Source organism: Cucurbita maxima, unplaced genomic scaffold (assembly GCF_002738345.1).
Source record: "Cucurbita maxima cultivar Rimu unplaced genomic scaffold, Cmax_1.0 Cma_Scf00024, whole genome shotgun sequence".
Lineage (NCBI taxonomy): Eukaryota > Viridiplantae > Streptophyta > Magnoliopsida > Cucurbitales > Cucurbitaceae > Cucurbita > Cucurbita maxima.
The window spans coordinates 2,319,547-2,336,496 of record NW_019272040.1 but is presented as its reverse complement, the minus strand read 5'-3'; the positions used below and the strand labels follow the sequence as shown (position 1 = coordinate 2,336,496).

The 16,950-nt window shown below is 37.3% G+C and overlaps 3 protein-coding genes across 5 annotated transcripts; 1 reads left to right on the top strand and 2 right to left on the bottom strand.

The window, feature by feature from the left end:
* LOC111497563 (probable xyloglucan glycosyltransferase 6) lies at window positions 1–8,015 on the top strand. Of its 2 annotated transcripts, XM_023148373.1 has the most exons (6): window positions 1–216; window positions 342–1,183; window positions 2,392–2,700; window positions 3,727–4,017; window positions 4,096–4,209; window positions 6,960–7,598. In XM_023148373.1, exons 2-6 carry the CDS (start codon window positions 455–457, stop codon window positions 7,596–7,598), a joined length of 2,082 nt encoding a protein of 693 aa, XP_023004141.1. In that variant the 5' UTR covers window positions 1–216; window positions 342–454. The 2 variants fall into 2 exon arrangements, with proteins under 2 accessions (XP_023004141.1, XP_023004142.1); XM_023148374.1 differs by lacking the exon at window positions 1–216 and having other exon boundaries at window positions 455–1,183; window positions 6,960–8,015.
* A 157-nt stretch (window positions 8,016–8,172) lies between these two features.
* LOC111497564 (peptidyl-prolyl cis-trans isomerase FKBP62-like) lies at window positions 8,173–12,389 on the bottom strand. The gene is made up of 12 exons (XM_023148375.1): window positions 12,013–12,389; window positions 11,801–11,887; window positions 10,757–11,017; window positions 10,590–10,664; window positions 10,394–10,474; window positions 10,126–10,320; window positions 9,954–10,046; window positions 9,700–9,875; window positions 9,486–9,608; window positions 8,826–8,972; window positions 8,591–8,718; window positions 8,173–8,510 (listed from the first exon to the last, which is right to left on the bottom strand). The coding sequence occupies exons 1-12, from the start codon at window positions 12,191–12,193 to the stop codon at window positions 8,408–8,410; spliced, it is 1,650 nt and encodes a 549-aa protein (XP_023004143.1). The 5' UTR covers window positions 12,194–12,389; the 3' UTR covers window positions 8,173–8,407.
* A 1,083-nt stretch (window positions 12,390–13,472) lies between these two features.
* Window positions 13,473–16,930, bottom strand: LOC111498012 (peptidyl-prolyl cis-trans isomerase FKBP15-1-like). 2 transcript variants are annotated; one of them, XM_023149056.1, is made up of 7 exons: window positions 16,775–16,930; window positions 16,609–16,698; window positions 16,430–16,479; window positions 15,251–15,313; window positions 14,732–14,822; window positions 14,074–14,178; window positions 13,473–13,547 (listed from the first exon to the last, which is right to left on the bottom strand). In XM_023149056.1, the coding sequence occupies exons 2-7, from the start codon at window positions 16,649–16,651 to the stop codon at window positions 13,477–13,479; spliced, it is 423 nt and encodes a 140-aa protein (XP_023004824.1). In that variant the 5' UTR covers window positions 16,652–16,698; window positions 16,775–16,930; the 3' UTR covers window positions 13,473–13,476. The 2 variants fall into 2 exon arrangements, with proteins under 2 accessions (XP_023004824.1, XP_023004825.1); XM_023149057.1 differs by having other exon boundaries at window positions 16,609–16,670; window positions 16,775–16,921.
* Between the last annotated feature and the right edge of the window lie 20 nt (window positions 16,931–16,950).

Sequence of the window (16,950 nt, the reverse complement as noted above, 5' to 3'; positions counted from 1 at the left end):
GATGTCGTGCTCTTGTAATGGGAAGAGGAGAGAAATATGGAGGCGTGGAGGATTCGAGCGGAGGCGAAGCGTCAGATTATCCAATCCAACGCATACAATGGCGCAAGTAGTGCGCGAAGGTCCACTTTCGAATTTCGGAACTGCACATGGCCTGCCTTCTCCGTTCCTCTCCTGCGTTCATCCATCAAAATTTTCACATTTCACCAACTGTAGAAGGTACAAACAAGAAAATCACCAAAAAAAATACCGAGTGTGTGTGTAATCTTCCACTCGTTGTTGCTATTTCTTGCGCACCTTCCGTTTCTGCATCCTCTGCTGAATTTTCTTCCATTTTCGTTTAGTGTTTTGCTTAGGACGATGAATAACTGATTCCCTTTGATTGAAGAAGAAAATTTGGGATCTAGGTCGTGTGATTTTGTTTGTTTTTTTCTTTTCTTGATTTCTGGGTTTCTTTATGTCTCGAACACCGAATTTTGAGTTCCAAGAATGGTGGAACAAGCAGAGAGAAAAGGAACACGACGAACTCCGACTGGAAAAGTCCGGCAACTTCCCGACCTCACCTGCATTTCTATCTCTTGAGATCCGGAGTTCTGGGAGTCCTGGAGATCGAACGGCCGATAAGGACCGGGCGAGAACGAGGAGTGCCCGCCAGATTTCTTGGGTTTGGCTGTTGAAATTCCAGCAGATTGCTGGTTCTTTGGCTTCAATCACCAATGGGTTCGTTCATCTTATCCGCACTGCCAATCGTCGGATTGCATCGCCTGATTCTCCAGCTGATTCGGCCTCGTCTCGGCTCTATAAGATAATCAAAGTGTTTTTGATTGTGGTGCTTCTGTTGCTCGTTTTTGAGCTTGTGGCGTACTTCAATGGCTGGCATTTCAAACCCCCTAACGTGAGTTCCGCTTCTGCGGAGGTGCTTGGAATGATAGGGTTTGTGTATGCTAGTTGGCTTGAGATTCGGGAAAATTACTTGGCTCCACCGCTGCAGAGCTTGATCAATTTGTGCATTGTGTTATTCCTGTTCCAGTCAGTGGATCGTTTGGTTTTAATGATGGGGTGTTTTTGGATAAAATTCTGGGGATTGAAGCCCGTGGCGGCGTTTGAGTACTCGGACACTGATGAGAATGCTCCCGAGGATTATCCAATGGTGTTGGTGCAGATTCCCATGTGCAATGAGAGGGAGGTAAGAAGATGTAGGTGTTCCTTCACCCCCCTTTCACTCCATTTTCTATTTTATTCTGCTTTCTAGTGAAGAGTCATACTCAAAGCAAGAGTCAAATGGATCTTTGAGTGGAGATTATAATTCTTCTCATCTCTATAGTATAGCAAACACTTGGAGGAGTATAAAATTTTTGTGGAGGAGGAAGAATTCTTGATAATGAGGACGTTAAAAGTGATACTCATTACTCAGTGTCCTCCATTCTCCCGCAGGATAGGTAGCTGCTGAGGGATAACCTGAATTTCAGGTAGCTAGGGAGGTGACTTTTTTTGTTTGGTGGGTCCAATCACTTGGTCTTTTCCTAGGTTCCCTCCAATTTTCATTATAGATCCTATTATTTTGGTGGTGGATATGCCTACGACCCAATGACATGGAGAGTGTGAGATCCCACATTGGTTGGGTAAGAGAACGAAATATTCTTTATAAGGGTGTGGAAACCTCTCCTTAGTAGATGCGTTTTGAAAACCTTGAGGGGAAGTCAAAATAGGGAAAGCCAAAGAGGACAACATCTGCTAGCGGTGGGCATTGGACTCTTACAAATGGTATAAGAGCCAGACACCGGGCGGTATGCTAGCAAAAAGGTTGAGCCCCAAAGGGTGGTGGACACGAGGCGATGTGCCAGCAAGGACGCTTGGCCTTGAAGGGGAGTGGATTTGGGGGGTCTCACATCGATTGGAAAAGGGAACGAGTGTCAGCGAGGACACTAGGTCTCGGAAGGGATGGATTGTGAGATCCCACATCTGTTGGGGAGGAAAACGAAACATTCTTTATAAGGGTGTGAAAACCTCTCCCTAGTAGACGTGTTTTAAAAACCTTGAAGGGAAGCTCGAAAAGAAAAGTCCAGAAAGGTAATATCTGCCAGCGGTGGGCTTTAGTGGTTACATGTGAGATCTCAAAAATGATAAGAAATGTTCTTTGTACTTGTCATCTATTATGCTATTTTTTGGTATAAAATGTTTAATCTCTTTGATTTATACACTTATGCTTCTCTCTTAACCAGTTTGGAAAGCTTTTTGTAATCACTATGATTTGTTCATCATTTTAGTAAACTTCATACATGAATGAAATTTGTTTTTAAGATTTTTTTTTTTCTTTTTTTTTGAAGTTTCTTTTATTCTTTTATATGAGCTCTTAAACAAGTTCCATACTTGCGCTCATTGGTTGGTGGACAGGTCTACCAGCAATCTATTGCAGCTGTTTGTATCCAGGACTGGCCAAAGGATAGAATACTTGTTCAGGTTTTAGATGATTCTGATGAACTAGATGTTCAACAACTTATCAATGCTGAAGTACAAAAATGGCAACAAAGAGGTGTCCACATATTGTATAGACACCGCCTCATGCGTACAGGCTACAAGGCAGGGAATCTCAAATCTGCTATGGGGTGTGATTATGTAAAAGATTACGAGTTTGTGGCGATCTTTGATGCAGATTTTCAGCCAGGACCAGACTTTTTAAAGAAAACCATTCCACATTTCAAGGTAATTGAATTGAATACTCTGTATAAGTGTAACAACACAAGCCTACCGCTAGCAGATATTGTCATCTTTGGGCTGTTACTAATGGTATTAGAGCCGGACACTGGGTGGTGTGCCAGTGGTTGGGTGGATTGTGTGATCTCACATCGGTTGGGTGGATTGTGAGATCTCACATCGGTTGGGGGAGGAGAATGAAATATTCTTTATAAGGGTGTGGAAACCTCTCTTTAGTAGACACATTTTAAAAACTTTGAGGGGAAGCTTGTAAGGGAAAACCCAAAAAAGATAATATATGCTAGCGGTGGGCTTGAGCTGTTACAATAAGCCGCAAGATGCATATTATTGTCAGTATTACTTTGTTTGATGTAGAGAAAAGTCTTAGAATTCATTATAAATTTTTACACCTCATATGCAACGGGCCAAAGTATGGAAAACCAAAGAATTATGAAAAGAAAACTTTATTAGAGATAAGTCCAGAGTTGAGCTATTTGCAAGGCCACTGCTAGCAGTTATTGTCTGCTTTGGCACGTTACGTATCGCCGTCAGTTTCACAGTTTTAAAATGCGTCTGTTAGGGAGAGGTTTCCAAACCCTTATAAGGAATGCTTTGTTCCCTTCTCCAACCAACCAACGTGGGATCTCACAATCCTGTTTTTCAATTTTATTGCATCTTTGTGGTGCCTTGGTTGAAGTTCAAAGTTGATTTAGTTTCCTAAATAATCAGGATTCTCAAACTTAATGGGCCAGGCCTTAATTAGATAAATTAGGTTCTAGACATCAAGTTATTCAATTTTAGTGGAACTCCCTGTTGTTCCCTCCCCTCCCCACCCCAGTTTTAGGAGCTTTCTTTTTTTCAGTTCTCTCCTACTAAATGGTGACTTCAAATCATATATTCTTGATTTGTTTTTTCCTTTTCTAACTACATGATTTCTATCAAGGAATCTGTGGCATTCAGTCATCTTCTCTTTATTTTTCATAAGCTTGGAAGATCCCCAGGATACAATAATAAAGTGTTTACGTTTTTCATTAGGGGAATGATGAACTTGCATTGGTCCAGACAAGGTGGTCATTTGTGAACAAGGACGAAAATTTGCTCACAAGATTGCAGAACATAAATTTATCCTTCCATTTTGAGGTTGAGCAGCAAGTAAATGGCATGTTTATCAACTTTTTTGGTTTCAATGGAACTGCTGGAGTCTGGAGAATTAAAGCTCTGGAAGAATGTGGAGGCTGGTTAGAAAGAACAACTGTTGAGGACATGGATATTGCAGTTCGTGCCCATCTTTGTGGCTGGAAGTTCATATTTCTTAATGATGTGAAGGTGTGTGATCCTATTTAGCATTGGAAGTTCGCTGTGATATTGTTAGTCGCAATATTTTCTAACTCTTAAAGTTTTCAGTGCCTTTGTGAACTTCCGGAATCATTTGAAGCGTACAAGAAACAACAACACCGATGGCATTCAGGCCCAATGCAGCTATTTCGTTTGTGCTTCGCTGATATACTCAAATCGAAGGTATGGAACTTATTTGTTATTAGTTTCGAATGCAAAATGTTTTTTTCCTTCTTAAAGATTGTATGTTTGTTGACACTCATGTTATCATTGAGATTTGTGTCTGCCATTTTATGACTGTTGCCACCACCGTCGTCTGTAGTTGTCATTACTCCCGGTTTTTCGCTGCCATTGTCAATTTTGTCCATTTTTTTCATAATTTGTTGTCATCGCCTAGCTCAATCGGAATTGCAGCCGCTGAAAAGCAAAACCTCAAAATTTGATCCCCATTTGACTCACTTTTTATGAGATTCCACGCCAGCTGAGGAGGAGAACGAAGCATTCTTTATAAGGGTGTGGAAACCTCTCCCTAGCTGATGCATTTTGAAAACTTTGAGGGAAAACCCGAAAGGGAAAACCCAAAGAGGATAATATCTGCTAGCGGTGGGCTTGGACTGCTACAAATGGTATCAGAGAAAGACACTGGATAGTGTGCCAATGAAGACGCTGAATCTCAAAGGGGGTGGATTATGAGATTCCACGTCGGTTGAAGAGGGGAACAAACCATTTTTTATAAGAGTGTGGGAACCAATCCCTATCAGACGTGTTTTAAAAACCTTGATAGGAAGCCCAAAAGGAAAAGCCCAAAGAGGACAATATTTGTTAGCATTGGGCTTAGGCTGTTACACTTTCTGTCCCGACCTTCTGTAAATTGTTGTAGGTGTCAACGTGTGTAGGCTTGTAAGCCACCATTTTTTCCTCGGTTTCATGTATTGTATTCACCAACTAATTTTCCGTTTGTGATTTTGCTTTTGGCCCTAGAGTGTTCCAATTGTGGGTTTATGAAAGGAAACTTGTTTGGGAAGATGAGGGTTTTCTCCAACATTCATTTTCTTCTGTTTAGATTTTAATTTTTTTTTTTAATTTTTTTTAATTTTTTTTTAATTTTTTTTTGAGGGTGTGGTTGAGAAAAATGTAGTAGTGATGTCAAAGATGATTCTCATGGTATTAAAAATTGTTGAACATAAGCTCAATTCATCTAACTTTTATTCATGATGAACAAACATTTGTCGTGATTTTGTCATGGATGATCACCTGACTTCAGAATTATCATCGACAGATGAGACTAAAAAGGCTTAGTTACAAGACGATTCTAGGATTATTCTACGGATAAAGAATTCCAATGTGAGCGAGATAGTTGAGTTAGTTAATCATTGTGAATATGTAAGAGCTATTGGAATACTTAGTAGGGTGCAAGAATCTAGAGGTCTCTACATCTTTGAACCACAAATATCGAGAGTTGTTGCATGCTCTTAAAGTTCCTTCGAAGCACATTTTCATTTGGCTCATACGTCTATTTAGTTTAATTATTTGTCTTCTTTAAATTGAGTCTGAGGTTACTTAATATTGCTTTCTGGAAACTAAATGGTTCGTTGTGATGAGTTTTTTTAATCTGAGTTTAATAACATATGGGAGAGTAGGGAATTCTGTCTTTTGACCGCTTGGTGGAAATCATACGTTCTAATCAATATCAATTGAGTTATACACATGTTGACTGATGTGATGATTTGTTGTCATGGATTTGCTCGTAATCATGAGCATGGAGATATGGGCTGTCTCACTTCATTAATATAGTCATCGACATGCAGGTTGATAGGAACCAGATCATATAACAAGACTTGGAAATATATTGAAATATCAATGAGAAAATGGAGGTACTTAGACCCTCTTCGAGAACATCCTACCTTTTCCGAAAGCCCCTCTGTTTATAACAAACTTCTATTAGACTACCATGAGAATTATTTTATTACACAGGCAATTAAGTTCTAACACTTGTCAACATCGATAACCATAAACACATATCGCTTTTTAACATATGGTTCTACTTTTCTACTCTTATAGTGATAAAAGGTCTTCATTTTTTTCTAATAAGAATCTCTTGCTATCTTTGGAGTCTTCTGTTGCAGGAATCTTAGATTCCCAATCGGATATTTAGATTCATATGTTTGTTTTGTAGGAAAATAGGACGTTAGTGTGAGATTCCACCTCGATCGGAAAGAGGAATGAAGCATCCCTTAAAAGGGTGTGGAAACCTCTCCCTAACAGATGCGTTATAAAACCTTGAGGGAAAGCTTAAAGAGGACAACATCCGCTAGTGGTGGGCTTGAGTTGTTACAAATGGTATCAAAACTAGTTATCAAGTGGTGTGCTGGTGAGGAAGCTAAGCCCCCCAAGGGGGATGGATTATGAGACCCCACATCAGTTAGAGAGGAGAACCAAACATTCCTGATAAGGGTGTAGAAACCTCTCCCTAACAAACACGTTATAAAACCTTGAGAAGGAAAAATCCAAAAAGGACAATATCAAATAACAGTGGCCAGACTGTTACATTTAGATATTTCGAGGCAGCTAGCCATTCTAGGTCCCCACATCTAGGAGGTATCTAATGGGTTTTCACCTATGAGGTATGGAGCATTTTAAACATTTTTGTTGCTCATCATGTTTATGTTCTTTCATTCGTCAATTCTCTCATTTTTTAATTTCATAGTTCAAAATGTCCCATTAAATTGAATGCTCTTTTTCTTTTGAGTTCAATAATATGTGGGGTAGAAGATTCAACTTCTCACCTCTTAGTCAGAAGTATATGTCTGAACCAATTATACCATATTCAGGTTCGAAAATATATAGTTTATTAGTCCATAACCATTTGTATGCAAGTTTCAAATACTTAGTTTGATGCTTGCTATTTGCTAACACGTGATTTTGTGTTTCAGGTAAGTTGGAAGAAGAAAGCTAATTTGATCTTTCTTTTCTTCCTTTTGCGAAAGCTTATCCTTCCCTTTTACTCATTTACCTTGTTCTGCATAATTCTACCCCTTACCATGTTCCTTCCAGAGGCTCATCTACCAGCTTGGGTTGTTTGCTATGTTCCCGGAATGATGTCCATCTTAAACATTCTCCCTTCACCACAGTCGTTTCCTTTTATAGTCCCCTATCTTCTCTTTGAAAACACCATGTCTGTTACCAAATTCAATGCCATGATATTGGGATTATTCCGCTTTAAAAGTTCGTACAAATGGATAGTAACAAAAAAACTAGGAAGATCATCCGAAAACGATCTTGTTGCTTTTGAAAAAGAACAAGAATTTTTGGTTGAAGGTTCTACTAGTCTTCATCGGTCATCCTCGGAATCAGGTCTTCTAGACCTAACCAAGCTCGAGATATCGAAAAAAACAGGGAAATGCAAAAGAAATCGTCTGTACAGGAAGGAATTGGCTCTTGCATTCATTTTGTTAACAGCCTCCGTCAGAAGTTTGTTATCTGCACAAGGAATTCACTTCTACTTCCTATTATTTCAAGGTATCACTTTGCTAGTGGTGGGTCTCGATTTAATTGGAGAGCAGGTGAGCTAAACTATGTTACAATTTTGAAGTTAGTCCTAAAGGAAATAACCCCAGATGCATATGGGTTACTCACTAGTCATCTTTGTCCTATAAAATCTTGTTCACTTTCGATCGATCACTTCTTGCTCGTGTATTGAGATCTATTTGCTTCCGATTGCGGACTGCTATGTTAAGGTTGATCATTCAAGTTGGGCAGAGGATGTGAGATGTTAAAATTATAGGGGAAAAGAAATGGAGCATTTATATTTCCAGGTGCCAAGAATAGGAAATTCTGAGATTTTTGGAACCTTCATTCTTTATTTTTGTCAAACTGATGATTTCTGTACCATGAAACATAATATATATCTCATTGTATGTGTTGAAATTCATTGATGTTCTAAGACTTGAATTCTATTTAAATCAGTAGCAGGCTTGTCATTGCCCTCATGTTCTTACTGGATGTTCATAATATTAGCTTTTTATTATGAACTTCATTGTATCAAAGGATAAAGATACCAATGACTACATCAATTTACAGGTTCCACAGAGCCCGCCATTTTGCAAAGCTTCTTCGAATAGAAAGGCATTGGTAAGAGAGTCCTAGTTTGAAAAGAGAGTGAGTTGGGCAACTTAATTATATAATCAAATGCTTATAATCTCACTTTGAAACCAGAAGGAACCATCAACTGATTTAAGTTCAAAACTCAAAACCTCAAGTTATAAACGAGTGAGTGAGATACAAAGAAAACCACTCCAGTTCCCTCGAACCACCAAACTGAAAATCAAACTCCCAGGCCTAACGTTTCTGCTTACTCCTGGGGATTATAGACTGATTCTTCTCACTTATTCATTTTGGCAAACATGTTGCCGTAAAACTTGGCATCCTTCTTGTTGTATTCCTTCACCTTCTCCTTTAGAGTTTTGTACTCCAATTTCACATCCCTGAAGGTATCAACATCAACTGTTTAGAACCAACAAGCAATCTTGGTATTGAGCATTTGGAGAGGAGGAAAGGTACATGCCTGTTATTTGGATCGATTTCAAGAGCTTTCTTGATGTCAACTTCGGCCAAATCCAAATCAGCTAGTTGGATATATGCTTGAGCCCTTCTATAAAGAGCTTTAACATTTGAACTTTCGAGTTCCAGAACCTACAATTGTAGTGATGTTACAGTTTCATCAAGTGGTTGTTTGATAGAAATACGCCAAAAGCAGCAGCAGGCTTGGTCGCTTCTATATATATCTCAATCTCACTCACCTTGGTGCACAATTTCTCTGCCTCCTTGTACAGCTTTAGCTTCAATTTACAAGCTGCATCGTTCAAATTGCATGCAACTTTCAATGCCTTAGCCTGTTTTTTCTCTTCTTCGCTAAAGGAAGAATCGTGTTCAATGAACTTCACAGCCTGTCCAAAAAAGCAAGACCAAGTAAACAAGTTCACATCAGTTTTCATTCCATCCAGAAACTAACAAGAATAAATATCATGTTCTTTTTACATAAATTGTGTAGAGCAACAAAAGGAGAGATGAACAAAGCTAAGAGTCTATTCCGAAGTCAAAACGATTGTTTTTTTATCTTGTAAGAGGGGAAAAAGACAGTTTACACAGAATTCCAAATTATTGCTTACGACCATAACTGTGCACACTAACCTAAAAAAAACAATTCAAACCCCCAACCAAATCAGAAGCAAAATAAATAACTTGGGTGGTTTTATCTCCTCGAGGACAAATCCTGAAATAGAAATAACCTTATGGATACCAACTAGCAAAGTACTCCAGTCCATCATATATCAACAAAAGTTTGAAAATAAATTAGAAAGTAAACTATAAAAGTGAATAAATTTCTAGATATAAGGTGTCTAAGAAGAAATTTATTGCGAATGCAGATTAGTATTTGAGATTGCAAGCAGAATAATCACCTTCTCATATCTCTTGGAGGCTCTAGCAAATTTTCCAGCCTTAAACAACACATTTCCTTCTTCCTTCTTTTTACCAGCAGCTTCAATCTTTTCCTGGTTATTCATATCCCATGATTCCTTCTCCTGAAAAAAGGAGAATAATGATATGATAATTATAAGACGTGAAAATGAATGTGAAAGTTGAGTTCCCATGTTTGCACAACAAAGTACAAACCTTGTCAAAAGCCACTAGTTCAACTTCGTAATACACAGTCGAGTTCGGAGGAACTACAGCTAACTCCTGTTTTGACTCAGATGAACCAAAAGCATACTCAGGTGCTATAGTCAGCAGGGCTTTCTCACCTTTCTTCATTGTTGCCACAGCTTTGTCGAGGCCATCAATCACTTGTTCTATATTATGCAGAAGTACAAATGTTTAGTAAGCGAGCATCAAACAAAAAAGTATACAATATCATAGAATAAACATACCTTCATCTGTTTTAAACTCAAATGGCTCTTCACCATCACCATATCCTTTCTTCAAAAATATCTTGCCATCTCCCAACTTCCCGACCAATTTCACTGCAATTCCATTGTTGAGTTAGAATTCTGAACTGAAACAATGTAACATACATAGGCCACTGATTCGCTAGAAACTGACCTTTGACGACAGTACCATCGTTTGGCTTCTCATACCCTTCTCCTTCTTTCAGAATTTTCTTGATAACCTTCTTGTCAGGAGTAACTTCTGAAACAGTCTTCCAAGATACCAACTCTAGTGTAATATCGAGAGATGCATTTGGCGGAACTGCACCTTCATTGCTAGAGGCTGGTTTACCCTTCTCCCCAAACCCATCTACAACAATAAACAAAATAATGTAAGGGAAGTTTTGAATCAATCTTGAGGAAAATCTGTTGAAGAGACATACATTGTGGTTTCACCGTGAGGAGTGCCTTTTCACCTAGCTTCATGGTTTTTACAGCCTTTGCAAGAGCAGGGCAAAAGTAACCTGTTGAGAGGTACGGTTTACTTGAGATGCACATATAACCAATGTCTGACGAGAACATCTTTTCCGAATAGTAGTTAATAAAAAATCCCAATCAAAGTCAAATTAACACAAGTACCATCCCCAACGGTGAATTCCACTCCATCTGCTTTTGCAACAAGTGTTCCATCTTCCAGCTTAGCTTCAAAATTAACTGCAGTAACATGAAATTAAAATCAACCGCTAAAAAACAAAGAAGATTCGCACAATAAATAATATACAGAAAATTTTAACATATGCACTTGCCTAGCACTTCATCAAGGTCTTTTGGATTTTCCCATTTCTGTCCTTCAGTTAGGATCTTCTTGAATATTCCTCCATCCTTGCATATGTCCTTGACGCTTGTCCAAGATAGTAGCTCAACATCAAACTGCAATGTAGCACTAGGAGGAATGGTTGGTGGGGATCCAGATTCACCGTATGCCAAGTCAGGAGGAATGGTAAAAAGAGCTTTTTCACTCTTCTTCATTGTTTTGATACCCAGATCCCATCCTTTAATCACTTGTCCTGGCACCATGAAGAATATAAAAAAGTTGAAGATATTGAAATGAACACTCAAGAATGAAAGCACCTTGCCAAAAAAGAACCAAGGAAACTACCTAAGCGAGGCATGCTTGTATACGGCCTCAAAGAAAAATCAAATAAAGAAAATAGAATCCCATCGTAATGGAAGCATCATAATATGCAATGCATCTCAAAGCGCAGATTTTCAAGAGTTTACTGAGAAAGAGCAGCAACAGAAGTTCCTCAATATAGGCAATAGGAATCCCCAGAAATATTGAGAAAATGGATGTAGAGTTGCATTAACAGAAAAGGAGGAGGTCAAAATACATGGCTTCCCTTTAAGGCCTTGTTCTTAATCAGAACTACTTCAGCAGTTGAACTTCAGATATCTAAAATTAAGGAGAGTTTTTTTTTTTTTTTTTCAAGACACATTGTTCTAAACAAACAATGTGGGATTTCACATTCTGTCACAAATGATTGCTATAAAACATCAATTTACTTTGTAGCTTTCAACCGATAAACCCAATCCAACCTTATTGAATTGAACATTGCTCCCTCCCCACCGACACACATGACACCAGTTGTTTATAAACCATTGCACAGCATTTAAAATCTTTCAACAGAGAAATGTGCATTACAAACTTTACCAACATGAAAACAAAAGGCTCCAATGTACTCCAATTGCCATTATAATTGGCTCGATTGCCAAATACTAACAAATAAAAGAAACATAACAATCAAATATTCAATCCAAAAAAAAAAAAAAAAAAAAAAAAATCCCCCAACCTTGGCCAAGAGTGAACTTGAACGGAGTTCCACGATCGCGGCTCGAATCAAACTGAGTCCCATCAAGCAAAGTCCCAGTATAGTGAACTACGTTACAAACAACCAGAACAACCCAAAATCTCAGAATAATAATAATAAAAAAAAAACAGAAAAATAAATAAAAGCCATTACGAAAATCCAATTTCTGTAGAAGCTCGTAGCGAGGCACATACCTTCAACCTCATCGCCATTTTCAGGAGTGACCCATCCTTCACCTTCCTTCAAAAGCTTCTTCTTCAACCCCTGATTTCCAATTTCTTTCTCCTCCCCAACCTTGAGAGCAACGGTTTCATCAGGAAAATCCAAGTCGTCATTCATGTCAGCCGCCGCAGGGATATCAAAATCCTCATCCATGTGGGATCAATTAAAAACAGAGAACAGAGGGAAGGATCAAAAGGACTCGAAAGAAGGAAGAAATGGAGGACTGCGCTCAGATCAGCGGAGGGATGACACTCGGGTAGTTTGGAGAAACGAGGATTAGGGGGAAGAAAAGGTGGGTTCTAGAGAGTTCTACGAAGAGAATATGCGAGGGTTTTTGGAGATTTAAATTGGATTGAAGGACGCTTCAAAAAGAAAGGGGGAAAAATTATAAATATGAAAAAGTTAGGGACTGTATAACAAATGGTATGGCGAAGATGGTTCTAGATTTCATGAATTTATAAATTAGGTTAAAATTATAATTAAATAAGAAAAAAAAAAGTAAAATACATGTTGCTTTGTCTTGTAATGTAATGAATCCGATAAATGATGTTACTCGTATTACCAACGTTACCGATTTAAATAAAATATTACATTCTAATATATTATTTGTCGAAAATTATTTCATTATATAAATAAAATTGTTGAGTTAGAAAATTTATAAGAGAGTACTTTCGCCTGATTTATTATTAATAAATAGATACATTAAGTCATATTTTATTTTGATATAATATAATTTAAATAATATATTACATTCTAATATATTATTGGTAGAATAGTATCTATAAATAAGATTACTTAAATAATATGTAGAACCGTTCCTATAAATAAAATATTAGAATCTAATATATTAGATAGAAACGTTCCTATAAATAAGACTATTGAATACGTTCCTATAAATAAGACCATTGAATTTACCAAAAGACATCTCAAACTTTCATTTTCCGAGAAGTCATAGCAAGAAACATTTTGTAGAAGACCTTCCACTTTTTAGAATACACCAAAGAAACAATAAGAAATTCACTATTTATATTAGAAATTGAGTATGTCATTTGCATGGCGACGAAAACCTTTTAGGAGATTAGGTGCTCATAATGTAATAGGAGAATTTGCTCGTACCAACAAACATGTTGGCATAACATGTAATACGGGGCCGTAAAAAATGGGACACGTGATGATAAGTGGTATATCGTTGTTCTTCGTTAATTCTAAGAATTAAAAATAAATATCATAAATTAGCATCTCATCAAAATTAAATGAGAGGCAAATAAATGGAAAGGCTCATACTCTGAAGTAGCTACAAGAAAAGTAGAAAGTGAAAAGAGTATGAAAAAATGGAAGAAACTAAAGTTGGAGAAGATCGATAAGCATCTCAACCGAAGGGGCTCCAATGGTAGAATAGTTGGTTTGACTTATAGATCATCACTCTCTTCGCTGACTTAGTTTCCACCGCTTGATGGTTTCCCATTAATAGCAACAAGCTCAGTGTCAAATACAAGTGTTACACCACCTGTATATTCAAAATCCAACAAGGGAACAACACAAAACTCCACAATACTTCAGCCGTGATTAAATTCAAATCATGTAAATAATTAGTCCTTATAGTTGCTTCTTTTCAGAACACTTATAACTAATGTCAAGGATTAAATGCAAATGTTTCTAAAAGTCCGTGGATTTCATCTTGTCGACGTTGTTTTTTAATAGGAAGACCGAGAGCTAACGATTGAGACTTAGGACTATCTGGATGCATACTTCGTGAAATGGTTCATGCATGCTGGGCAACAAGATCGAGTTGATAAGGATTCAAATATCTCTTTCTATTCATTTCTATGACCATAGAGGGACCCTTTTACCATTCTGTATAAATCGACTATTCTATTTGTACTTATCTGGTATAGGAGTGCATTCAATCTTTGTTTGTTTGTTTGTTTGGGAACACCTTCTTACTAGTACGGTAAAAGCTTGATGCAAATAGACCAAAAAAAAAAAGAGTTCTTCGTAGTCTATCTTGTTTAATTGGGTTTTTTTTGGATTACCTGATATGGTTGGTGGAACGCCTTGCGGTCCATATCCTAACTTTGAAGGAATTGTCAATTTCCGTTTCTCACCAACGCACATTCCTAGTAATCCTTGGTCCCATCCTGAAAATGAAGGAATTTTCAACTCTCAGTAACTTCCCACGCACAACATCAAAATGAGTATCACAGAGCAATTAGCAAAGTTTGTTCAGTACAGATCTTTGCGTAATGACCATTTTATTGGATCTTTTGAGCTTAGTATACAATTTTGTATACTTGAGTTCACAGATCAAAGGTCATGAACAATTTGAACGAGTGAAGGAACAAATTACGCAAAAACGAGGGAGCGTACAGCAATTTGTTAAGTTCAAGCAACATTAACAGATGAGCGGATTTTAAACCAACATCAGTTCCAAGGTATATCCTAATTATAGATAATGAGAATAATAAACCAATTAACTAATATGGTGCAACTCATAAGAGATCTATCACAAAAGATGAATTGTTACTTAACCACAGCTGAGCTCGAACACATAGAGTCAACAAGATGGTGAACAATATGGAAACATTCAAACTACAAAAATAAAAATAGTAACAACAATAAATAAACTATCTTTTGGCTGCACCAGAAATTTTTCTACCAATTACTAGATGTATGTGTTTTGTGCACAAATACCTTTAATTACTTTACCAGCGCCAAGCTCAAACTCAAATGGGACACCCCTTTCAAAACTAGAGTCAAAAACAGTCCCATCTGCGAACATCCCCTATTGAATCATAGGATAACAGATATCAGTCAAGAAGATGTGCGAAGCTGAAAGAAAAATCTTAACTATAAATGAATCGACTGTGTTATATCAGTGGAAATCATCAATCTATCATGTTTGTATCAGCAGCAACTGCGTAACGATTCAAATTCAGGATCATTCCTTCAGATATACTGAATGATAAAGTTCTCAGACAAATTCAAATTCTGGTGTAACCCAGTTAGTTAGTTAGTTTTATTTGTGAACATTACAACATCCGTCATGAAATCAAGAATGCCCTTTTTCTAGCAGAGGCAGTGCCTTATCTTCCCAGCTCTGACATCTCCCCAGTTCTTCCTTTATAATTCATTGACTAATTAACAAATTGACTGTTTGTTTTATGCGCACACACAAAAGCAAGAGTCGAACTAAAATATTATTCAACTTACACGATAATGAACTTTGATTTTATCTCCTTTTTGAGTTTGAATATCACAAGATGATGGCCTACGCTGCAAAAGAAGAAACAAAGAGAAAAGAAAAAAATCATCAAAACAAAGAATTAGCAAGAAAAAGCTTGGGGAGTGGTCCAGAGTATCATATTCCAGAATCTAAAGGCTGGAAGTGCAATATCAAACATTCATTGGAACTGTGAAAAGCTAGGGAAAAAAACGCAACTTGCAGACACGGTTCTCATGAAACCAAATTCATATTTTAGCATATAGTAGATGTTTGTCTGAGCAATAACGGAAAAGAACCGCCTCTTCGTCAAGCAGCTCTTTACCACATTACCAGCTAACGTTAATTTCGTGATACAAAAGTAAGAGAGTAACCGAAAGATCTGACCATTCAACGTTTTCTCACAAAATTGCAGAAATTACAACTTTATAAGACCATTATCAGTGGTTATTGATTCTCATGGCTCAACTTCCCACCTGGGACTTGAGCTCAAAATATTACCAAAAGAAAAGTTCAATTGCGTTATACTAGTATCAAGGTTAGGAATCAATTCAAGCATGTTGACCTACTTCCTCAAATAATGTTGAACTAATGAATGGGATCCATACCTTCCACATCGATCAAATCCCTATGAATAATAGGCCGGAATGGTGGGGGAGGATGCCCTAACAAGACTCTTAGTCAAGCCTTAGCGAGTCGGGCCTATGAATCATTTCAAAGAAAAGTTCCACAATTCATTTTCCTACCCCACAGGAACAGCGCAATGAAGGTCTGAGAGGAATTTTTTTTTTTTTTTGTGAAGAAGACGTCATATTCATATCAAATTCAATTCATATTATGACATGGGGAAAACTCCATCTCATAAATTGATCTCAACACAATCCAGAAATTAACACAACTTTACACTTTTCATTGAACATATGGATCTCATTTTAACAACATGAAAGTCCCATATACGTTCACAAGTCCGTAATACAACAGTGTCGGTGACCATAGAGCTTTCACTAGACAAGAACAACTTGTAGAACATAAAATCCGTTCGTTTATCAAAGATCGTTAAATTCCTATCAAATTTGAAAATGGAGAGACCACCAGATTCATAGCAAAAGGAATAATGTACGAAAAATCAGAACCAATTTCTGAAATAATAGATTAAATAAACAAATTACCGTAACATCAATCTGTAACTCAGTTACATCTTCATCCGACATTGCGTAAACTGAAATTAATTCAAACCACCGACAAAAATGAATCCATTAAATAGAATCGGAAGAACGACAACCGATTTATGACGAACTACGATCACATTTAACATTCCGCTACGAAAAAACACAATAGAATAGCATACCTGAAGTGCACGCAAGCAAGAGGAAAATTAGAGAAGCCTTCATTATGCACCTGGAATTTGTTCTGAGAGTGCGATCGTGTTGATCGATTGCTAAAATCCAAATAACAATATCTCGCAAACAGACATAAGAAGCAGATTAACAAGTAAACAAAATAATTTTCTTTACCTGATCCAAAAAAATAGGCTGGTTCGTCGCAAATCTAGAAAGACGCGTCAGAAGAAGCGGTGATCGGGCTACATTTCAGACATTTTCGTTATCTCAACCGATCATATTGAAGATCTTTCACCATATCAGAAATTGTATAAATCTTTGTTTATTGATTTTAAGCTATCAATCACTAT

What these genes read in the sequence shown, in the direction of transcription:
- LOC111497563 (XM_023148374.1), top strand. Translation starts at nt 455, where the DNA reads ATGTCTCGAACACCGAATTTTGAGTTCCAAGAATGGTGGAACAAGCAG. An exon ending in CCATGTGCAATGAGAGGGAG is followed by an intron (nt 1,184 to 2,391) that starts GTAAGAAGATGT and finishes GTTGGTGGACAG; the next exon opens with GTCTACCAGCAATCTATTGC. An exon ending in CTGATATACTCAAATCGAAG is followed by an intron (nt 4,210 to 6,959) that starts GTATGGAACTTA and finishes TTTGTGTTTCAG; the next exon opens with GTAAGTTGGAAGAAGAAAGC.
- LOC111498012 (XM_023149056.1), bottom strand. Translation starts at nt 16,651, where the DNA reads ATGAAGGCTTCTCTAATTTTCCTCTTGCTTGCGTGCACTTCAG. An exon ending in AGTTACAGATTGATGTTACG is followed by an intron (nt 15,314 to 16,429) that starts GTAATTTGTTTA and finishes CTTCTTTTGCAG; the next exon opens with CGTAGGCCATCATCTTGTGA. An exon ending in AAATCAAAGTTCATTATCGT is followed by an intron (nt 14,823 to 15,250) that starts GTAAGTTGAATA and finishes ATGATTCAATAG; the next exon opens with GGGATGTTCGCAGATGGGAC.
- LOC111497564 (XM_023148375.1), bottom strand. Translation starts at nt 12,193, where the DNA reads ATGGATGAGGATTTTGATATCCCTGCGGCGGCTGACATGAATGACGAC. An exon ending in CAAGTTCACTCTTGGCCAAG is followed by an intron (nt 11,018 to 11,800) that starts GTTGGGGGATTT and finishes TCATGGTGCCAG; the next exon opens with GACAAGTGATTAAAGGATGG. An exon ending in CCTCCAAGAGATATGAGAAG is followed by an intron (nt 8,973 to 9,485) that starts GTGATTATTCTG and finishes TTTTTTGGACAG; the next exon opens with GCTGTGAAGTTCATTGAACA.